This window comes from Camelus ferus, chromosome 23 (assembly GCF_009834535.1).
Source record: "Camelus ferus isolate YT-003-E chromosome 23, BCGSAC_Cfer_1.0, whole genome shotgun sequence".
NCBI classification, from domain to species: Eukaryota; Metazoa; Chordata; class Mammalia; order Artiodactyla; family Camelidae; genus Camelus; species Camelus ferus.
In genome coordinates, this window is record NC_045718.1 from 20,557,455 (window position 1) to 20,578,926 (window position 21,472).

Here is a 21,472-nt window from a genome sequence, read left to right on the forward strand (position 1 = left end):
GGTGCCCATAGGCCCAATCTCCCCAAGGAGTGGTTAATCTGGCTCGCCAGCCAAAAGATTTGAATCTGGATTTCTGGTTCTTATTGAAAAATAAGAGATCAGACAAGGGCAGGCTGGCACGGAGCCTGGCTGAGCCTCTAGACCCCACACGTGGTCTTTAGTGCACCAGTGTCCCTTCACTTTCCTGTGACTACAACCTTCATCTCCCTCCTGTATGTTTCCTGCCTGGCTCATATGCACACCTGAATTGTGCTTTATTCTGCCATTTTATTGGTGAGTAATTGAATCCCAGGCTGTTAAGTAACCTTCCCATGGTTGCCTAACTGAAAGTGAAGAAGCTAGAATTGGAATTCTGGTCCATTTCATTCTCAGCTCCATGCTCTTTATGCTCCATCAATCTTCACAGAAGAGATGTATGTAGAATACAAATATCAATCAGAGCATATACTCATGGAGAGAAGTAGTGCAAGAAAGAGCCCTACATGGGAGTTGGGAGATCTGGACTCAAGATGTAGCTACATCACTTCCTGAGTGTCTCACTTTGGGCATGTCCGTTCATGTCACTTCTCTGGACCTCAGATTGCTCATCTGCTAAATGGGAATGCCCAGGCCTACTTCACAAGGTTTTGAAGATGTTAAGAGATGCTTGGGGAGAACTTGGTACAATGGCCCGCCTTACAACTCCAAGGGATTCCTAGGCCAGCTGCAAGGAGGGCCGGCAAATTTGTACTGCTGTGAAGGAAGGTCTGGGTGGACAGATTTGAGCCAGACCTCAGACTTTGGCTGCTGGATCAAAATATGAAAGGACTGGCTGAATTTGGATATGCCTGATTGAAGGGTAAGATGTGTACAGTTCAAAACGCACTTGAGGGAAATCAGAGATGATTTTTATTTATAGGTACACAGGATTCTAGTGAAGGTAGTTTAGGTTTCTCACTGGCCGGGTAACAGTCTCTCAGCCTCCTGCCCAGCACCTTCTGGTGCGTCCGCCCTTCCCGCCGGCCCGAGCCCCTCACAGTGACCGCTCCCCTGGCCCCGCCTTAAGCCCCGCCCCTCCCGGGCCCCACGCCCGCCGTCCTCCCTCGGAGGGCGGCGCTCTGCGCTCGGGGCTCGGGGGCTGACAGCCGAGCCCCTGCCTCGCCGCCCGTCGCCCATTCGCCGGAGGAGCCGCGCGCCCGCTGACCGGCGCCAGCCCGGCACTCGCGCACCGAGCCACACGTGAGTCCCGGCCGGTCGTCGCCTGGGGCGGCCGCGCCGCTGGGATTGAGCCCCACGCTGTAGGGCTGGAGTGAGGGGACCGAGGAGCGCTTTTCGGTTCGTCTCGTTGACTGTGAAATCGAAAGCGCCGCGGCGATAGAAGCCCCGCAGCCGCTGCCTCACGCCCCGGGCCGGGTTGCGGGGACCCGGGCCTGGCCTCCAGTCCCCGTCGCACGGGGCGAGTCCTCGACGGGCGCGGATGCTGGACGCGAGACGGTGGCCAGGCGGGCAGGAGCGGTGCGGCCTGGACTCAGGGTCGGGGATGCCTGAGGGGCAGGTGTCCCCTGATGTGGACGAGTGGGTGCGGTGGCGGGGGTGGCGGGGCAGCTGGGTTCCGGGGCTGCGAGCGGATTTTCTTAGCAGAGGAGGGGTGTGGCGAGAGTGCGGACTGGGGTCTCGAGCTGGGGAGCGGCTCCAGGGCGCGGCTGTGGACTGCAAGGGCCAGGTTCAGGTTGGGGTGGGCAAATGGGGGAGGACTTTGAGGCGTGCCCTGCAAACCCCTGGCTCCCCGCTCTGCAACCCCCTGGCTCCCGCTCCATACTCTTCGGCAACCCCTCCCTCCGCTTTTGCAGGACTTTCCAACCAGAGCACTCCGGAATGAAACTTTAATATTGGAATGAATGAAAACCTCCAGGAACTGTTCGATTTCGCGCGCTCATTTAGAAGTACCACCCCTCCCCCCCACACACACACCGAGGGGAGCTCAAAGGGGTCTTGGAGGACACCAAGACTCACAGAGGTTGAAATGAGTTGCCCAGGGACACCCAGAGAATTGGTGGAATATGCGTTCTCCACACCACATTGCCCCCCCCCCCCCCCGCTACTGCTTGGCAGGGTGTTGGCAGTTCTGAGAATATTCAGTGAATCCCGGGGCCATACTCTTGCTACTAACCCCACTGGGCGTCTCCTCCGACTTTCTCGGCTGGTTCTGCCCCCTCCTGCAGAGTTTCCATATTTGGCTATTTCAGATTTACTTTCATCAGAACTCAGCTCGCTGTGGCACGCAGGGTTGCTCTGGGCTAGCGATGAAGCGGGTGAAGTGCAGTGTGGCTCCCGGTCCAGGCTGCTCCCTGTGCACCCTACACTCCACAGCCCTGGGCTCTGACCCGTGTCTTATGAGAACAAGCCTCTAGTAACCGATTGAATTCAGTAAATATTTATTGGGCAGAGACACTGGATGAGGACTGGAGTAAGGCCAGTGGAATATGTTCCTTGTTTCAGAGATATTTACATTTTAAAAGGGCACTGGAGGACATAAAATGTAAAGAAATTGGTTGACTTGCTTCTGAGAATAGAACAGTTCTGGGTGTGTGTGAGATAATTTTAGGCAGGAAAAGGCTGGATTAGGATCTCTCAAATCCAGAGTGCAGCTGCCTGCTCTGCCTTACACCCAGACAGCTGAAGACAGGGGTGTTAACACAATTGATGGATTGGATGAAAACCTTATCAACTGCTCACTCCCACCTCCAACTCTACTCTCATTTGAATGAGAGAGGCAGAAATTGCTGTAGGAAAGACAGGTGTGAGATGGAAGCAGAAAATGTTTTTTTGTTTGTTTGTTTTTGTTATTGTTTTGAACTCAGTGCGATGGGTTGGCTCTCAGATACTGGAATCTCCCTCCCTGGGTCATGGACAGAGGTAGGAGAAAGTCTCCTGTCTGAGTCAGCCTATGAAAAGTCCTGCCAGAGGGGAGGTGTTGGAGGTGATGACTTTCTCAGGTCCTCTGGGCCAAGGTCTGTGGCAGGAGGTGGGGTAGGATAGACCGTGTTTCCACCTGTCAGCAAGCATCACCTGAGTCCCCACTGGCCATGGGTGGCAGGGTGGTGGAAAGAATATGGAAAGGTGATGGGGGGCCACCCACTGGAAGCACTAACTGTAGCGACTGGGATTTTTCAGTGGAGATTGTGCAAAGTGAGGGAGCTGGATGCCTCTGAGTCAGTCCCACTAGGCTCGCCATGGGAAAGGCTTGTCCGCATTTAGACAAACAGATCTTCTGCGATTATCTCAGCTTTCCTGGAGAGGACCCCGAAGAAAAAATAATAATGCCTTGTTTTTAAAGCTCTTTCCTTTTCAAAGCATTTTCTCATCACTCTTGTCATTTTGTTCTCACTTTGTGCCCCGTGATACCCTTGTGAGTCAGGCCAAAGAAGGATTATTCGTCACATCTCCCAGATGGTGAGGATGAAGCCCTGAGCATGACACAACCCTTCAGCTTCCACTGCTGGGCCGGGCCTGGGTCTCCAAGGTCTCTGGCCCCTCTGCTTCAGGCCCCTCACCCTGGTTCCTCAGAGAGCTAAATCCGCCCACCTCTTCAATCTGAGGGTTGTCAAGGGGACGAAGACTAATAATGCCCATATGGTCAGTTCCCAGCAACGTGGAGCAAGTTCTCCTGGAGACTCTGTCCTGGCTGCTGCATGAACAGACACCCAGCCTGTGAATTTTACCCAGCTGGGCAGACCCAGGGCAAGACTTGTGTCTGTTCTTGTTTGTATCCTAGGATCTGGCACATGTAGACCTAAACAAATGTTTGCATTGAATTCATTTGAGCCCTGTCTCCCTTGGGCTCTGAGCAGCCAGGGACTGATGGCTGGGGATCAAGTACTGGGTGGGGCTCTGGAGAGAGAGCTTGAGCTGCCAGCAGACTTGCTTATACCCCCGAAGTCAGAATAGCATCGTCCAGTTTGCAAATCGCCCAGCTCATTTGATTAACTTCTCACTGCCTTCCTGAGAGCAGGGAGGGTGGAGGTGGGGGAAGGTGGGTGCTGTTACTTCCATTTTATCTGGTTGCAGGCTGGGCCTCAGAAGTGACTTAACGGACTTCACAGCACATAGGGACTGGCCAGGACCCCAGTCCAAGTCTTCTGATTCCAATCTATGTGCTCCTTTCATAGTATTCTGGCTAGAGGAAGCCAGGATTCAGGGCTTGAGGGGGAGGGAACCAGAAAAGCATTCATCAAAGTCTGCCTGACACCTCTGTCACCGAAGGGGGGTCTTTAATAAGAGCTGGTAGCCCAGGGGGAAGGCACGCAGCGGCAGACCCAGTCTCTGAACAACTCTTCCTGTCCAGGTGGCGGCTTTTTCTGAGGTTCCTCTGGGGCAGGAGTTGTCACCCTAGCAAAGTGTAGTGGGGTAGGTCTCTGTATGTGTGTGTTGGGGTCAGAGGGGTCACCAGCTGCAGGGCAGAAGCTGTCACCAGGGCTGCTGTGGCCAGAATCAGGCCCCAGTGAGTTTGTTGCTTTGCCCAGAGCAAAGCTTTATTTGGAGAGTCAGACAGAGGTGTTCCCCTAGAGGCCCCTGGCAAGCCTTGTGCGGAAGTGGGCTGGAGGGCCAGGGAGAAAATAAAAGCGAAAATACTCACCTCACAGAAAAATTCAAAGTCCATTTGCAGTGACCGTGATGAGCACATTCTGAGGCAGGTGATGATGCAGGCTTAGACCGCGCTGCAGCGGCAGCAATGCGCATCCAAGTGTCCGTGCACCTTATGTGGTCCCAGTGTTAACGGAGGAGCCCAGTGAGCGCCCCTGGGGGAGGGGGTGTTTGCGGGACCCATTTCACTTCCTTCCAGCAGATGCACCCGCCATCAGCCTCCCTCCTCACCAATTCGGAGCATCCCTGGAATTTCCCCTACAGATTTTTTTCTCTCAAGGAAAAGGTGCTCTCCTGACTTACAGGAGGGCACCTTCTCCACCTACACACCCACACTGGCCTCTTGCCTCTCCCTGTCACTGCCAGCTTCTGGTTTTCCCTTGCGCTTGGCGCTGTCTTCCTCAGTCAGCGCAGTGCACCTGCTCTGCGGCTCAGATAGCCCTTTGCAGGCCTCCAGGGCCTGGTAATCCTCAGTCGCCAGCCACTCTGCAGCTGTTGCCCGTCTCCTTGGAGGGTGCCACACTGTCCCCACTGACATTCCCTTCCTTGACCTCAAGCTTCTTGTCCTCCTCCTGCCCTGCAAGTGCCAGAGTGGGGCCGAGGCAGTGTCTTTAGGCCGGCTTGCTGTTCCCTGCACTCCTCTCCCTGGAGCTGCCCTGTGCACCCAGGGTTACCCAATGCTCTTAAAGAAAGGCCAGTCAAGTCTCCATCTCTCACCCAGCTCTCTTCTTGGCCAGTTTGATTTGTGATACACAAGATCTTCACTGTGATGTTTCAGGATCCCCTTAGACACTCATCCCAAGCCGCCTCTCCCTCCACATTGTCCCTGACCCTTGCGGAGATCACTGCTGTCCCTCAGCCACCTCTGTCCTGACTCTCCCCAGCCAGTCCTGACCTACTGTCTATTCTCAGGGCAGCCGCATGAGTTCCTGTCTGCTGGACCTGTTTCCTGTACTGCCTGAACTGTCCACGCACTCGCTTTCCTGCCCTTCTGTTTTCTTTTCCACACTGTTGCAGAGGGGCCTCCTTAATGCATGGTCTAATCAAGACCTCCTCCTTCCACTAACGGCATAGTGGAAGCAGTGTTGACTTTAGAATCTGGCAGATTGTGCTCAAATCTGGGTTTATGACTTGCTGGCTGTTGTTGTATGATTTAGGCAGGTTGCCCATCTTCCTTGAGCTTCTGTATTCCCACCGGTAAACAGAGATAGTAATGTCACCCCCTTGGGGTTGCTGGAAGGATTAAATGAGCCAGTATATACACAGAGCCTAGTGTCTGGCAGGTGTTCAATAAAGTTGGTTTTCTTCTTCCGTGTTTGACAGCATAGGGAGTTGTGGGGTCTCTGGGGAGGTAGAAAATGTGTGTCTAGCCTAAAGGCATTCGAATTTAAGTAAAAAACAGACAAGCACAAGAACTGCCACATAGCAGTGTGGACCATCATTTAAACAAGTCTATTGCTGCTGCTTTGCAATCTCTAGACCAGGCTGACCTCAGGGGCAGGGTCGGTGAACTGGGATGGGGCGGGACACAGTGCAGATATGCTGGGCTGGGCTCTCTGCAGGCAAAGGACAGGGAGGGGGGCTGGCAGCATCGGATAAAGGAGGCCCAGCCCCAGAGGGAGGATTTCAGGGGCAGGTTTCCAGTCTTTTAGAAGGATTTGTGGGCAGAGCAGTGCAGCCTTGGAGGAATAACAGTGCTGGGCAGGGAGGCAGGTGAGGGACCCAGCAGGGGAGGGGAATACAGGCATTGGCTTGGTTACCAGGAGCAGGGTGGTTACTTCAGTGGGGACCAACTATGAAGTCAGCAGAATGAGGAATGACTCGGAACAGCCAGGCTGTGTCCTGAGCCTCCGTTAAAGGGATCCTTGATGCTGGAGGATGGAGGCAGGTAGATGAGGTTAAGCTGAGCAGGTCATGAAAGTCCCTCTTCTGCCTTCAGGATATTGGGACTCTGAGGAAGAGGCTGGGCAGAGACCTCTGATACACCCTAGGAAAACCACGCTTCCCTGGGTTAAAGGCAAAATAATGTAATATAAAGTGAAGGCTTCAGTGCTGAGGAGATGCAGAATAAAAGAAGTGATTAAGCTGCTGGGACGGACTATCCCAGGAAGCCCTTGTAAAAAGTGAGGAAAGGCAGACCGGAGGGAAGGAATGCTGGACCATGGGCAAAGGCATTTCTAAGGGATAAAGGAAGGAATGAAAGGAAGTTCCTCTTACTGAATGGGAAGTAGATTATTCTAGCGCAGATTGATGTGGAGGTGGTTTTTATTAAAAAAAAAAAAAAAACCTAATATTTTGGGATATTGTTTCAGCTTCTCAACAGCACTCCCACAGACCTACCTCAAAAAGTTCGGTGTCATGAATTTATTTTGGATGGCCAGACGCTAAGTTCCTTCAATCCTTCCGTGATACTAACAACTCTGTATATATGACTTTAGTGGTTCCCGGCCACTGGGTCTTTCTAGCAAGTGTGACTTCTCCAGCCCCCACCTCTTCCTCCTCACAAGTGTAATGCTGTGTTTTCTCAGTGCCAGCTCTGTTTAGGCCATGTCAAACACCTGACTTATCTATTCCTAATTTTCTTCACATCTTTTCTTGTGCCTAAGATGCCTCTTGTTTTAATCTACTAATCCATGCCCCTCTCACTCTTTTCAAAGAAAACTCAAAATCCATTTCTTGTCGGGAAGGCTGCTGGTCCCTACAAGTGTGCTCAGGTTCAGTGACCTGCTAGGAGAACTCATAGAATTCAGCATGCAGTCAATACAGCTAAGATTTATCACAGTGAACGGATGCAAAGCAAACTCAGCAAAGGGAAAAGGCAAAGTGGGACAAAGTCCGGAGGAGACCGGGCACAAGCTTCCAGCGGTCCTCCCCTCTGCTAAGGTGCTCTGTCTCCAGAGCTCCCTGTCAGTGAAGGGCCACTTTTTATCTTGCTGTCATCACCAGACAACTGGTGTCATTCCTGGCAACACCTTCTCTCCTCCCCTACAACCAACCCCCGATTCCAGCCACCATCCCCTCTCCCCTGGGCCTCTGCAACAGTCTCCTGTAACGGGTCTTCCCTTCTGTAGCTGCTCCTCCCTCATCTGTCCTCCTATAACTGATCCACCTCATCTCTGCTCCTATGACTGGTCCTCCCTCACCCTCTCACTCCGGCAGAGCATCCTTCACACAGCAGCCTGACTGGCCTTTGAAAAAGCCAAAGTGTTATCACTTACACAGTCTTTCCACAGCCTCCCATTACTCTCACAGTTCCAAACCCATAAACACTACCATGGTCCTGCAATCTTCTCCAGGTTATCTCCCTCCACCCTTCATTCTGCAGCCTCTCTGGGGTTTTTTTTTTTTTTTTTTTTTTTTGCCATTCCTCATATGAATGGAGGAAACTTCCTTCCTTCTAGCCTTCGCCCGAAGGCTGGTCTCCCTTTGCTCTCCGGTTGTCAAAGTTGGCTTTGAAACGCTAGGTCGGCAGTAACACAGGTGTGTCCAGACACAGTGGAGAGAGACACTGGAGAGCTGTTAGTTCGTATGTGATCTTTGATGTCAGGACAGTGTGGTTTGAGGAAAGCTAAAGGGACAGAGTGTTTTAAAGTGTGTGTTTGGGATAGGGGTAGGAGTTGGGGGTCCCTAATGTCAGATGTTGCTGTGAAGCCAGGTAAGATGAAGACTGGAAATTGACCATTGGCTTAGGTGACCCAGAATTCCCCAGGCCCTGGGTAAGAGCAGTTTGGGTGGCTTGGTAGGGGTGTGAGCCAGGCCTGAGGGGGCTGCGGGTTGGATTGAAGAGAGGCCAGTGGAGACAGTCAGTCCACTCTGTGAGGGTGAGGGTGGGCGCAGAAGTTTAGCTGAGAGAGGAGGGATGGCTTGCATCTCAGAGAAATATGACAGTGAGAATTGTTTGGGCTGCTTTCATCTTGGGAGAGACTTGTGATTGCGTGAGTGCGGATGGAAGGAGCCTGCTGAGAGGGAAAGACCCCCCAGGAGGTGGGAGTCCAGGGCAGGTGGGCGAGCCTGGTCTGGTTCAGAGGCCACCTCTGCGATGCCTTGGGGGGAGAGGGCAGAGCAGGGCCCAGACAGGACGCCGTGCAGTCCTGGTGGCAGGAAGTGGAGGTAGCCCTGGTCTGAACACTTCCGTTTTGATCTGTGCGGTAGGAAGTGAAGTTTCCTGGGGAACCTGGGGGCATGGTCAAGGTTTGTGGAGGAGAGAAAGGTTTGAAACAGACACGAAAACAAGAGTGAATTGAAAGGGAAGCCTGGCCCAGAACTCTAGTGCCCGTTCACGTGACCAAGTCTCCGGAAAGGGACTCTGGCAAGTGTGATTTTATGTCTCTGGTACCTCCCGAGGCACCTCAACCAGGGGCCCACACTTGTTGATTGAATTGAATCGTTGGCCCGTCTACCTTTAAAAATCCTTCTCAGCATTTTCTCTCCTTGCCAGGTGCCTGGCTGCCCATTCAGGGGCTGGACACCTCACTCAGGGGCCCATCCATGTCGGGAGGATAAGGAGCACTGTTCAGTCTCCACCCTTCCAGCCCCATATGGCTGGGCCCTCCCCCTCCTTACACGGACTATCCCCCACCCCCGCCTCCCGCCCCAAGTCAGCCAGCGTTAGCCAGCTTTGCCTTCCCTAGCTGGGACAGGCAGAATTTCCAGACTCAGAATTGGTGGAGATGAAGTGTCAGGCACTGGGAAGCACTCAGAGGGAGAGGGGCTGTCCTACTTTCTGCAGAAACTACAAGGCTACTGTTCAGTCTTTCCGTCTGTTTACTGAGTGCCTCTCCCATGCCCAGTTCTAAGTGTCTCAGTATTGGTATCTCAGTAAACCAAAGAAGCACTCCTGCCCTCTTGTATTCTGGCAGGGAGACAGACAGTAAAGAAGTGAGCATAGACCGTCCCATGTGATAACCAGTGCTCTGGAGAAAAATGCAGCGGGCGATGGGGTCACCAGGGATGTCGTGATTCCACGTGGGTCAGCGGAGGCCTCACCTGTGAGGTAACATTTGAGCACATTCCTGGGTGAGGAACCAGCTTCAGGAGTCAGGGGGAGAGCATTCCAGGCAGGGGGCCAGCAAGCAGAAGGCTCTTCTACCCGTCAAGGAAAAGCAAGGCTGGTGTGGCTGGAGTGTGTGAACAGGAGGACAGCACTGGGAAGTGGGGTCAGAGAATGGAGGCCAGCTCACAGGACTCTAAGGACACTGGCTTTTACCCTGAGTGAGGTGGGGTCATTGGGACAGAGGAGTGACATATCTGACTTCTGTTTTTAAAAGGCTCAGTCTGACTGCTGGGTTGTGAACAGATTGTAAAAGGTCAGAGCAGAGGGGGAGACCCACTCGGAGACAAGGGCTGCAACCACTGGGGAGATGGTGGTGGCTTAGACTGGGGTGGTTATGCTGAAAGTATGACAAGAAGTTAGATATGTTTGGAGGAAGAGCCAATAGGATTTGGTGTTGTGGGATAGAGAGTAAGAGGAGCCAAGGATGAGTTTTTGGTTCAAGGAACAGGGATGATTCTGGCAGGGAGACAGATGATTGGTGGTACCGTTTTATTGAGGTAGTGGAAGGCAGTAGGAGGAGCAGGTTGGACGGGGCTGGATGTGTTATGTTTGAGATGCTTAGTGAACAAACACGGTGCTATGGACTAGGCAGTCAGGATGACTCCCGTTCAGGGTGGAGGTCCAGGCTACAGATAGACACCAGGACATTGTCAGCCTTAGATGGCATCTAAGGCAGGAGCCAAGATGGGCTCACCAAGAGCACCAGTGTAGGCAGAAGAGGGAAGGGATCCAGCACCAGCCTGGGTGCCTGAGGGGTGGGGCAGTGAGGAGGGGCCAGGGAGGAGAAGGGGACCCGGAAGCTGGCATGGTGGTCCAGCTCGGCACATCTCACACTGTGACAGTCTGTACAGTTGAGCCTGGGAACTTGTTAAAAAAGCAGACTTCTAGCTACTACTGAGAGATCCTGATTCTGAAATATATTAATTAGGGTACCCTAAACTATTGTAACAGCTAGGCTCCTAAAACAGGTCTGCTTCTCTGGGGTAAGTTGTCCAAGCCAGCATTTTCATCATGCTCCAGGGCACATTCTTAGCAGAGCATCCAGGGACTCAACCCCTGGGGAAACTGTCACTGTGCTTTGTGCCCGGGCATACTCCCCAGTGGAAACAGGAGCTTGAGGTCCTGTCCCACTGTACCCTCTCCTACAACAGAATGCGGTTCAGAACCTCTGCATGCAGCAAGCACTGAATAAATGCTGGCCAGGAGTGAAGAATGGGCCAGCATGGATATTAAGTGCTTATTTTTGTGCCAGACACTGTGTGCTAGTAATTATGTGGCTCATCATGTTTACTCTTAACTCTGAGCTTCAGAGACAGATGCTATAATCATTGTCCCATTGTCTAGATGAGGAAAAGGTGACACAGGGAAGTGAATGGCAGAAGAGACTGAGCCCCAGTGGCCTGGTTCCAGAGCTGGTCTCTAACCATTGGACTGTACTGCCCCTCATCAAGACCTTTTTTTCCAGCCAAGACACAGAGCCAAGGGCACTGGATTTGGAGCCAGAAAGCCTAGATTCAAATTCCTGCCCCAATATGTGTTAGCTGTGTCATTTGGGGCCTAGGGACTTGACAACGTGGGGCCTCACGTACTTCATTGGAAACATGACCATGATAGTCCCGTGGGGTTAATGTGAGGACTGAGTGTGATGTTACATGTGAAAGTACAAGTTGCAAATTTCTAGTATACGCAAGGAAGGTATGATTATCAACTTGAAAAAATCAGACTGTGGAACCCCCAAGGGTACCCAGAAGAGCTGCCTGAGGGATGTGGATTGTAGGAAACCCAACAGGCCTTGCTTAACCAGAATGGTTTCTTTATACAGTCATTTATTTGCTGATGTTTCTTCATGAGATTTGGTTTACTAAGATTCACTGTGTTTAAAAAACTGGGAAACATTTGGCTGGCTGATCCCTTAAGTCCTTGCACAGCTGACTGGCTCAGTTGTTGGGCAGAAGCCATGCAGATTCTGTCTTCTTCCTCTGGGTCCCCCTCCCGGGCTCCCCACCCGCTTGCCCTCCCCTGTCATCCTCATCAGGCACATAGGACCCAACAGCCCGGTGTCAAGCATTGAACTGAGGGGCTACAAGGCTACAGCGTTCTGGGAGCTGGACTCGAGCCCATGTGTGGGCTGGGGGTCTGCAGTGGAGGGGGGGCCTGGGAAGCTTCTTCCCCGAGGGCTGGGATCGGAGGGCTGCCTTTGGTCCCACCTGCTTCCTCCCCTGGCCTCGGCCCAAGCTGGCCTCGCCACTGGCCAGGAGGGGAATGCCTATCTCCCTCTCTTGGGACGTCAACTCATGCCCCAGCCACAGACTCTCCCAGCTTGGGGGACGGTTGGCAGTTGACAGTACGTCACACGTCTGTGGGCAGCTTTGGAGATGGGAACCTAACCCAGCGGCAGCTGTGCGTGAACTTTGTGGGCAGATGAGGCACAGCCAGAATGATGTTGGCCTTTGGGAGCTAGAAGTCATCAAAAGGTCAAGCCACAGTTTCTGGCTCCTCCTTGGCACGTCTGTTCTGTAGCCTGTCTAGGGCGGACTCCACTCTCTCCCCTTTCCTTGGAGCACCCTTAGGCCATGGAGGGTGGGGCTGAGCCCCAGTCCTCACTTAAACATGCTTCTGAGTTCCAAGCTAGATCTGAACTGTGTTCCGCTGGCTGTTGCTTGAGAGGATGCTGAAGTCTCCATCACTTTCTGAGAGCCTGTGCTTTGTCTGCCTGTCTGTGGAGAAAAAGGATGGTCAGGAAGGGGGGAAGGGGGAGAGACTGAATCTGAGATGGTAGCCCCGTGATAGGATGAAGTGGGGATCCCCGCCCACACTCGGAAATACGGTCTGGCTGGGGGTGAGGGAGACTTTCACGGGAGGAGAGGTGGGAATTTTGGCAAGAATCAAGGGTAGAGGGCTGACCCAGCTTCAGGGGGCCTTGCCAGGAGCCTCCTAGAGGTGTGGTTAGGGGTTACAGGAGAACCAAAAAGTACAGTGTCCCTGGGGCCGAGGGATCTTGGAGTTTCCAAAAGGAAGTGTCAAATGCCACATAAAGTGCAAGGGAGCAGTGATTTAGGAGAGAGTAATTATATGATTACAGCTTAGATCATCACATGAATAGAATATGCTTTTCCAAACTATGTAGGGGCTCACTTCACACCCCAACAGTCAGATGATTTGGGCCCCCAGCTTGTTCAAGGGCAGAGTGCAGATGGACTCGGGGGAGGAGGGAAGGCTGCAGCGAGCTGCCAGTGGGATCTGATGAGGGACCCAGGTCTGAAGGCCCTACTCTGAAGTCAGGAGTGGAAGTCGAGGGAGGGGAGAGAGAGGCTGGTGTTGCTGGGCTGAGGTTGGGGACTGCAGGGTGGGTGATGGCGTGGGAGGGGGTGGGGTAGAGGTGTGAGGTCCAGACCCACCGCACTGCATTTCTGTTTCCCCATCAGTGTCTGCATGGAGCAACTTCTCAGCAAAGGAATGATTTACAGAAGTGACAGACTGACTGACAGAATGTCTTGTGGGAGATTGTCCAATGTAACCATGAATTCAAAATAATACATTGGGTGAAATGGGAAGGAAAATGTGTTTGGAGAATAAAATAGAGAAATGAGAAAAACGGCAACAGAAAGGCAGCTCAAGGTACAGAAAGAGCAGTTAGCTCAGTTAAGGGCCCCAGGAGAGGGGGCGCAGTGCCTTGTGTGGGGGAGGGGAGGTATCTGGAAAACCATGGAAATAGATACAGTCTGGTGCGTGCACCGGGAAGAGAGACAGCAATGTGCTGTGCCTGCCTGCACCGTTACTAAGACCTTAATAGGAGTAGTGTCTGTAGGGGAGGGGACCGTGGGAGACATGGAGGGCGGGTGGTGGGGCTCACAGGACTCAACTCTGTCTTCAGACCGACTACTCATCACTTTCACTTCTGGGTCTGGGCAACGGCACAGGGGTAGGAATACGAGGTTATAGGAAAAGTGAAGTCCATGCCCAGCGAACAAGTGAGTGAGAAAACATATGGAAGCGTGAAAAGAACATAGGAGGGAACTGGGAGCATTTGGACCAGTCTCAGGGGCCGAGGTAGCTGCCTTCTCACTTGAAGGGCTGTCTTTGGAAAAGGGATCAGGCCTTCTCCCTGTGGTCCCACTCCTGACCTCCCTCCCTTGGACCTCACTTTTCCCATCTCGGTGAACAGCACCACCTCTTCCCCGGTGTTGGGCCCCAAATCCTGGAGTCAGCCTCAGTTCCTTCCTGCTGTCAAGCCTCATATTTAGTCACCAAGTCCTCTTGATCCTATTGTGAAAATATATCCTAAATCGCCCCAGTCTGCTCCATTTCCTCGCCCACCACCACCATAGGCCAGGCCGGCACCGTCTCTCCCCAGCTGCTGCAGCATCTCTTCCTCTTCGCCGCTCCCCCCGCTGCCCCCAGGCCCCACAGTCCACTCTGCACTCAGCATCCAGGGTGGGCTTTAGATGCCAAGGTAGACACTGCCCTTGTCTCCTTAAAACACTCATGCTGCTTCCCATTGTTCTGCTCTTAGAATAAACCCTAACTCCTCCCTGGGGGCCCCCAGGCCTGTGTGATCTGGCTTCTGCCCCACCTCCTTCTGCTCTTCCTTTTGTCCCCGACACTTGGGCAGCACTGGCCTCCTTTCTGTTCCTCAGACATGGCAAGTCCTTTCCCAGAACTGACCACTGCCCATGCTGTCCCTCCTGCTGGGATGTCCTTCCTGCCATTCCCCGCACTTGCTCCTTCTCATCCTCCAGAAGGCTGCCCAAGGCCTGCCTCCTCCATGAGGCCTTCCAGGCTACAGTGGCTGCCTTGGTTTCTTGGTCTCAACATCCTCCTTATTTTCTTCAAAGAGCTGATCGCAATCTGTAATTACCCCCTTTGTTACTCCCTTGTCTCCTCCTTTAGGTTGTAAGCCACACACGAGCAGGCTTGGACCATCTCTGTTTGGTCCCTCTCTGGCCCCAGAGCCAGATACAGTGCCTGGCATGTTAGGCAACAGGTTATTTTCAGAGTGGAGGGGCTCTGGGGCAAATGTTTAATAATAATAATGATAATGATAATAATAATAATAATAATAATAATAATAATAACAACCACCATCACCACCACCCTGGTACCTCCACTGTGTATCACCATCATAAGTGCTTCAGGCATGTGGGGGAGGGGCCAGCACACTTTTCCTGTAAAGAACCAGATAATGAATAGTTTGGGCTTTGTGGACCATGTGGTCTGTGGCACAATCATTCAGCTGCCCTGACAGTGCAGAACTGACCACAGATGATATGTAAATGAGTGGGCATGGCTGGTTCTGATAAAATTATAATTTGCTCAAGTGTCAGGCCTGTGGACCCCCAGGATAGAACCATGATCTGAGTCCAGGCAGGTCCACCCAGCGTCCACAGAGGTAGTGGCTTCTTGGCTGACCTTGGTGACTCGGGGAGGAACTCCAGCTCTTCCTTATCCCCCGAGGGCCTCCACTGCTTCCTGGCCGTAGGACCTCTCCAAGATGCCTCATTTGAAAAACAGGTATAATAATGTGTACCTCATAGGGCTGCATGTAAGTTAGCTGGCTCTGAGCTTGGCCTCAGCAAGTGTAATCCTGACCTGTGTCCAGTTCCATTCACATCTTTTCATATCATCCCCTTGCCCTCTGTCTGCCTCGTCCAGATTTTCCTCAGTTGTCTTTGTGGCCTTCCTTCCAACAGCCCTTCTCCACTGAGGCCTTGCATTCATCCTCAGTTTCCCCTCTTACGTACTAAACATTGATGGAGCCCTCCGTGCCGGGCCCGGGGTTGGCTGTAGAGGTTGCTGGAGGCTAATGGGGACAGCCCTCCCTCGAGCAGCTCGAGGAGCCTGCCTCGGACAGCAGTGGGGCCTGCGAGGGAGTTGGAGCTGAAGCAGAGAGGACTGGCGTCAGAGCTTCTTGCAGAGGAAGCTCTTGCGTGGGAAGGTCAGCAGCCGTTGTTTTTTTCCTCTTGCTCTAAGTTCGGAGAGTAGATCTCAGCGGTCTCCTGTGGCATCACCTGGAGCTGGGTGGGCTCTGGATGGTTCTGAGCAGGAGAGAGAGTTCCCTTCAAGGCCTCCCTGTGTGAGACTGACTTTAAGGCAGGAACAGCCACAGCCCACGCGGCGGATGGATGCCCTCAGCCCCCAACCCGCCTCCTCTCCACCCGCAGTGCTTTGCTGCACTCCCAGAAAATGAGGAACTGCAGGTTTCCTGACAACTTGGAGAGAAATCACACTTCTCTTCAAAGGAATTAAAAGCATGCCCCCATCATCCTTCATCCCGTGTCCCAGAAGATCTTTTTGTGAAAGTACAAGGAAAAAAACAGACATCCTCCTTCTGCCTCTGCAGCACCAAAGCCAGTCATCCCATGGATGGGATGTGCTGTCACACGTCATCTGGCTGTTCTGGGGTCACATGGTCCCCACGAGGCCTCTCCGTCATGTTAGGCCTGACGGAAAATGGCCTCGTTATGCCTGCGTTTCTCCGAGGCCTTTCCTCTTTGTCTAACCTGTGTGGTTAAAGGGTAATGAAAATAAAACCAGTCTGTCCTGGAGGTCACGCCGTGGTTCTGTTATTGTGTGAGGCTGTGGGAACAGCGGGGAGGAAGAGAAGATCATGGGTCGGAGCTGAGCCCTAGCCCTTGTCTCGAGGGTCGGCGCCTTCAGAGGAAGGAGCTTTCTGGGCTGTCCCACTGCTCTCCGCGCCGTGCGGGGATGGACTAGACAGAGGGCCTTTCTCCTTCTTCCTCTTCTGCTGCCGCCGCCTCCTCCTCCTCTTCGTCTTCTTTTCCTTCTTCTGTTTAATTTTTAATTTTCCTGGTAGTAACTATTCTTTGTGGAAAAGCAGCATCTCAGAATTCAAGAGCCAGATGTGACTCTGAGAAAGGGAACCGCCTTCCTTCAGGAGGTGAGCATCTGGCTGTCCGGGCCAGGGCCATTCTCTTCTGGAACACTGCCCAAGGCACAGATTCCAGCATCTTCCCGAGTCCCTGCCTCTTGAGAGTTCACATTTTAATTTTTCCTCATCACTAACCACCATCTCCCCACCTTTAACTTAAGCCCGGGACCCGTCCCTGGGTCTTGGGTGGGTTTGGGGAGTAATGTATTTGCACCTGGCCTCTGTGGCTGAAAGCAAGCCTCGGGGAGTTGACTCCTTAAGCTCCTGGCAAGGCCTGAACAGAGCCGAGAAACGGGGGCAGCTCGCCTTTCAGCAGCCCATCCTATGACTGGGAGCTTCCTGGGCTGGTATGGTGTTGCCTATCGGGTTTCCATGGCTCAAGGACCACCCTGGGGGACCTGACCAGCCTTTGTGCCCCCACCTTCTCACCTGGGCTCTGTAAGTTTCACCACCAGAGAAAGCACTCTCTCGACTCTCAGTCCCCTCCCTTACACAGAGCCTTGGGAAGGGCCACAGGCCTCTCCTGCTGTCTTCAGTCTCCGCCCCACCCCTCCCTGCAGGCACGCATGTGTTTAACATCAGCCCCTGGACCCTAAGAATTGCTGTTACCCAGCCGTTAGCAGGAGGGCTCTCAGACCTAGTAGAGGGTGGAGGGTCACACAGGCTGAATGGGGGTTCCTTGGGGGAAGCAGCACAGATTAAATCCCAGATAGGAAGGAGCAACACGGGGCTGAGCTGTGGCAGTGGGTGTGAGTGGGAAGGCCCAGACCGCCGACTTCAGTACTAGCTTCAAGGAGCTCACCCACTGCTGTCTCTCTGGGACGTCTTCTCTCTCCAGATCTTATGTTCCTGATGTAAATCTAAACCTAGTATGTCAAGTCACTAAGATGACAACCAAATTACTTGCAAAGTGTAAAAAAAAAAAATTAATGCCCTAGGCAGTTTTATAACCATTATTGATACCACAAAAGAAATGTGGCCATTGCTCGGAATCATATAATTTATTCCGGAAGAGATGTTAGATGTCAGCTGGTCTACTCACCCCCATTCCCCTAAGACTGTCCCTAAGGCCCCCAGCTTGGGTATGTCTCCTCCCCGCATCCTTTGCTCTCCTTGCTTCTCTCCTTCATCCTCTTCCACTGGTGCCATCATTTACTCAGTCTTCCAGACTGGAGCCTGGGAGTCAGCCTCCACTGTTGTCTCAGCCCTTCCATGGAACCCATTTCTAAATCTATGCATTTTCTCTCAGACATGCCTCACAAGCATGGCTTCTCTGTGCCACCACCTTAGATCAACTGCCATCACCCTCCTTTGGTCTATTGTAATAGCCTCTTCCCCTCAACTCCCCGCATGGGCCTGTCCTCTCTGTCCATCATCCCTAAAAAGATCAAAACTGGGCTTCCTGACGATGCCTGACACTCAGGGCTCTTCGCGATGAGCTCCCCGACCCCCTACACGTATTTCACAGAGACCTGTTTAGCTGATCCCGGCAAGGAGTTGAGTTACACAGGAATCAGCTACATAGTTGATGGCAAAACTGGGAAGCCAAACCAGAGACTCAGAGTGAGGCAAGTCCAAGATCACTTGTAGCAGGAAGCTACCCGCCCCCTCTAGAGCTGAAGGGACGAAGAGAGGAGATGGTGTTTCAGAGCGGGGGAGCTGGGGACCTGCCTGATGGGAACTAGTCCAGAGAGAGAGGGGCCCCTGGTGGTGATGAAAGCCGTGGAGGAGCAGGCACTGTTGAGATAATGCCCACCACCGAGGGGTGAGGGAGGAAGGGTCCACTTCTCCCCTCCTCCCACCCTGCAGTCTCCTGCCGGTGTCTCTCTCTCTGGCTGAGCCAAACTAGAAGCTGGGGAACCCTGGAAACAGAGTTTCAGGGGGAGGTCCCCCCTCATCCCACCTCATGACCCAGACCAGGGCAGAGGCAGAGAGGGAGCGGAATCTGAGAGCAAACAGGTGGATGACTGGCCTGTTCCCCTAATTCCACTTCAGCTACAGTTAATCACTAACTGTTCCAGAACTTTATGATACCTTCTGGGAAACTGTTTTATCACCTTCATCTAGAAAACACTTCCTCCTTCACGATCAGCAGAGATGTTTTCTTCTCTGTGGAATCAGCACAGACACCTCCGAAAGTGTAAGTTCCCCTCCTCTGGGCTCCTGCAATTTGTTTAAATCTCTCCTCGTGGTACTTGCCACCAGGGTATTGTGGTGTATCCTCCCCTTGTCTGATTTCCTCTGCTCCACTTGGAGTCCCGCAAGGGCAAACGTGTTGTCACAGGTCTCTGCATCCTCGGGACCCAACCCAGGACCTGTCCATGTTGAGTCTGTGCAGGGATGAGCAGACTAGGAGTTGTGGGGGCGTCTTCCCACGGTGTCACACCTGGTGAGTGGCAGAGCAGAGGTGGAGCCCAGGTCTCTGGCCCCGTGCCCATTTCACTCTGAGATTTGATCTGTGATCACCGGTAGCTCCCAAGAATCAGAGCTTGAAAACCTTGGAGACTGTTCCTGGGCTTAGGTCTTATGTTGTAGAACATAATAAAAGCATTCCTGAATTTTCCAAGCCTTTATTAATCTAAACAAGATGTTGAGGGGCTGTGGAAATAGTGTGGACAGACCAGAACCTTCCTTTTTTGTTAAACCTGAGACTGAATTCTGCTAGATATGTGTCTTTTTTATTGTAACTAAAAGCCAAACTCATGCTGCTTCAGAATGTTAGATTCTTTATTCTATGTTCCCCCAAAATGAATCAGAAGAAATACTGTAAGTAAAGAAAGTGGGGCTGGGTTGAGGGCCGACATCTACCAGATATTAAAGCTCATGACAAAGCTGCTCAGAGAAAGAAAGGAAGGAAGGGAGGGAGGGACGAAGAGAGGGGAGAAGAAAGGAAGTAATTTAAATCGTGACTTTACAGCTTTTCTTTGGAATTTCTAGAAAACTCTTGAGGAAAAAATTCATCAATTTGTGAGGCTTAAAAGTGGCATTTTTAGGAAAAAAACTCAAGTGAGCGTTCTTAGGAGCAGATGGGATATGATTTTCTGTTGTGTTTTTTGGTTTGAGTTAATAATTCTTCAGTGGGAGGACCATTGTAATTCCACCAACGGCAGGAGTAAGGCACTATTTAATGCAGTAAGGAGAGATACAAGCTCTGATGGTAATTTTGATGATTTTTTTTCTTATTTATAAGAACTGAAAGCTTTCGTTGTTCCTGTTACAGAAGCTATTATTCCCAGAGGGGAAAGATTTTAATATAATGGAGCTGTTACTCATTTCCACTAAATAAGTGCCTGGGAATGACAGAGTACCAGCTGGAAATGCTGAATTGGTTAGAGAAATGTATTTGTTAGACAAAGAAACATTCGCTTTTATAGTTCTATTATTAAGACTCTCTAATGTCAGTGAAGACTATGCATTGATTCCATTTTCAGAGCTGAGTCACAGGCCTAAAGAAGCTTCAGAGGAAGGAGGCAGACCTTGCCCTGGGAGACCTCTCTGCTTGGTTTCTGTAGAACACCGCCCTGAAACATCTCAAGTCAGTATTGTATAGCAGAACATAAGTGCTTTTTTTTTAATCTAATGAGATAAGACCTTGATTACGTAAAAACAAATATTTGACAAGACCAGAGATTGAAGAATGAACGAGGGTGGTGGATGACTTCAGCTTGCTGACTAGGGCCAGGCAAGACACAGTGGTAAGGAGAGTGTGGACGGGGCGTCCAGTCCTCTGCTGGCTGTGCAGCAAGGGTAGGGAGGCTCTCTGTGAAGGTCACACACGTGCTGGGTCCTGCTGGCACAAAGGCTGACAAGACGTAGGCCCACCTGGCGGCCTGATGAAGCAGCGGTTCCCCAAGTGACTGGCTCCATACCGGGACACAGGCTTCCTACAGCCAATGGGCTTCTACGTCGTTCAGGGATGTTCAGGCACAGAATCGGCAAATTTTGCAAACTGGAGCTTTTCCCCAAGGAGAGCATAATTGTTAAACACTTACCACCACACCACTGCCTGGGGCTCCCTGAGACCCTTTCAGGGGATCTGCCTGGGCAAATCTAGCTTCATAATAATACTAAGATACCATTTTCCATTTTTACTCTCCTTTCATGAGTGCACTGTGATGTTTTCCAGAAGCTGTGTGACATGTGATACTGCAACAGACTGAATGCAGGAGTAGGTAGGAGAATCCAGCTAACTTCTCTTAAGCCCAGAGATGTGCAAAAATGTTAAAAAAAAAAAAAAAAGCCACCTTTCTCACTGATTTTTTTCTTTTGGAAAATGATTATTTTTTATAAAAATATAACATATAATTGGCTCATTATTATCTTAAAGTGAACTAATAAATGTTTTAAAATTCCTCAATTTTCATCTCAAATATGATAAACATTAATAACTATAACCCACATAAACAAAACTCTTTGGGTTCCTCAGGTTTTTTTGAATGTGTTATTTTTAGAAGTAGTTTTCAGTTCACAGAAAAATTGAGCAGAAGGCAGAGAAAGATGGGAAGAGACAGACGAGTGCATTAAATCCCTGTGTTAGGAAAGAGGATAGAATGTAATGGAGGGGACCCGAACTGAGTTTTGGGAATCCTGCTGCCTTGCTCTGGGTGTTAAACATGCTGCTGCTTCAGGAGTACATCCCTGAGTGTCCAAATTTAGATGCTGTGAGGCACAGACATGAGCCTGGTCTCATGAAACAACCCTGTAGTGGCAACGGACATGAACTGTCCACCTCCCTTGGGCCTAGGAAACACAGGGCAGATTAGGGCAATTTGGAATGGGTTCTTGCACTTCTCTGAGAGAGAGGCGAGTCTTGGTTATTAGGTTGTGTGTGTAAATCAAGTGCTGTGACCCTTTATCTTCGTAATTAAGACTTATGTTGAGGGGAGAGTATAGCTTGGTGACAGAGT

The 21,472-nt window shown here is 51.7% G+C and overlaps 2 protein-coding genes across 5 annotated transcripts in view; one reads left to right on the plus strand and one right to left on the minus strand.

Annotated features, from left to right (window-relative positions):
- Positions 1–933: 933 nt before the first annotated feature.
- On the minus strand, positions 934–5,336 carry LOC116659232 (translation initiation factor IF-2-like). The gene is made up of 2 exons (XM_032466462.1): positions 4,616–5,336; positions 934–1,689 (listed from the first exon to the last, which is right to left on the minus strand). Exons 1-2 carry the CDS (start codon positions 4,661–4,663, stop codon positions 934–936), a joined length of 804 nt encoding a protein of 267 aa, XP_032322353.1. The 5' UTR covers positions 4,664–5,336.
- TRAF5 (TNF receptor associated factor 5) overlaps positions 1,067–21,472 on the plus strand; it is a 38,538-nt gene continuing 18,132 nt past the window's right edge. Inside the window, exons 1-2 of one of the 4 annotated variants that reach the window (XM_032466420.1) lie at positions 1,068–1,218; positions 19,997–20,100. The gene's annotated coding sequence lies outside the window, so the exon portion shown is untranslated. Of the gene's footprint in view, positions 1,219–6,780; positions 9,617–19,996; positions 20,101–21,472 lie in introns of those variants that run through there. The other 3 variants (XM_032466422.1, XM_032466419.1, XM_032466421.1) reach the window with 3 other exon arrangements.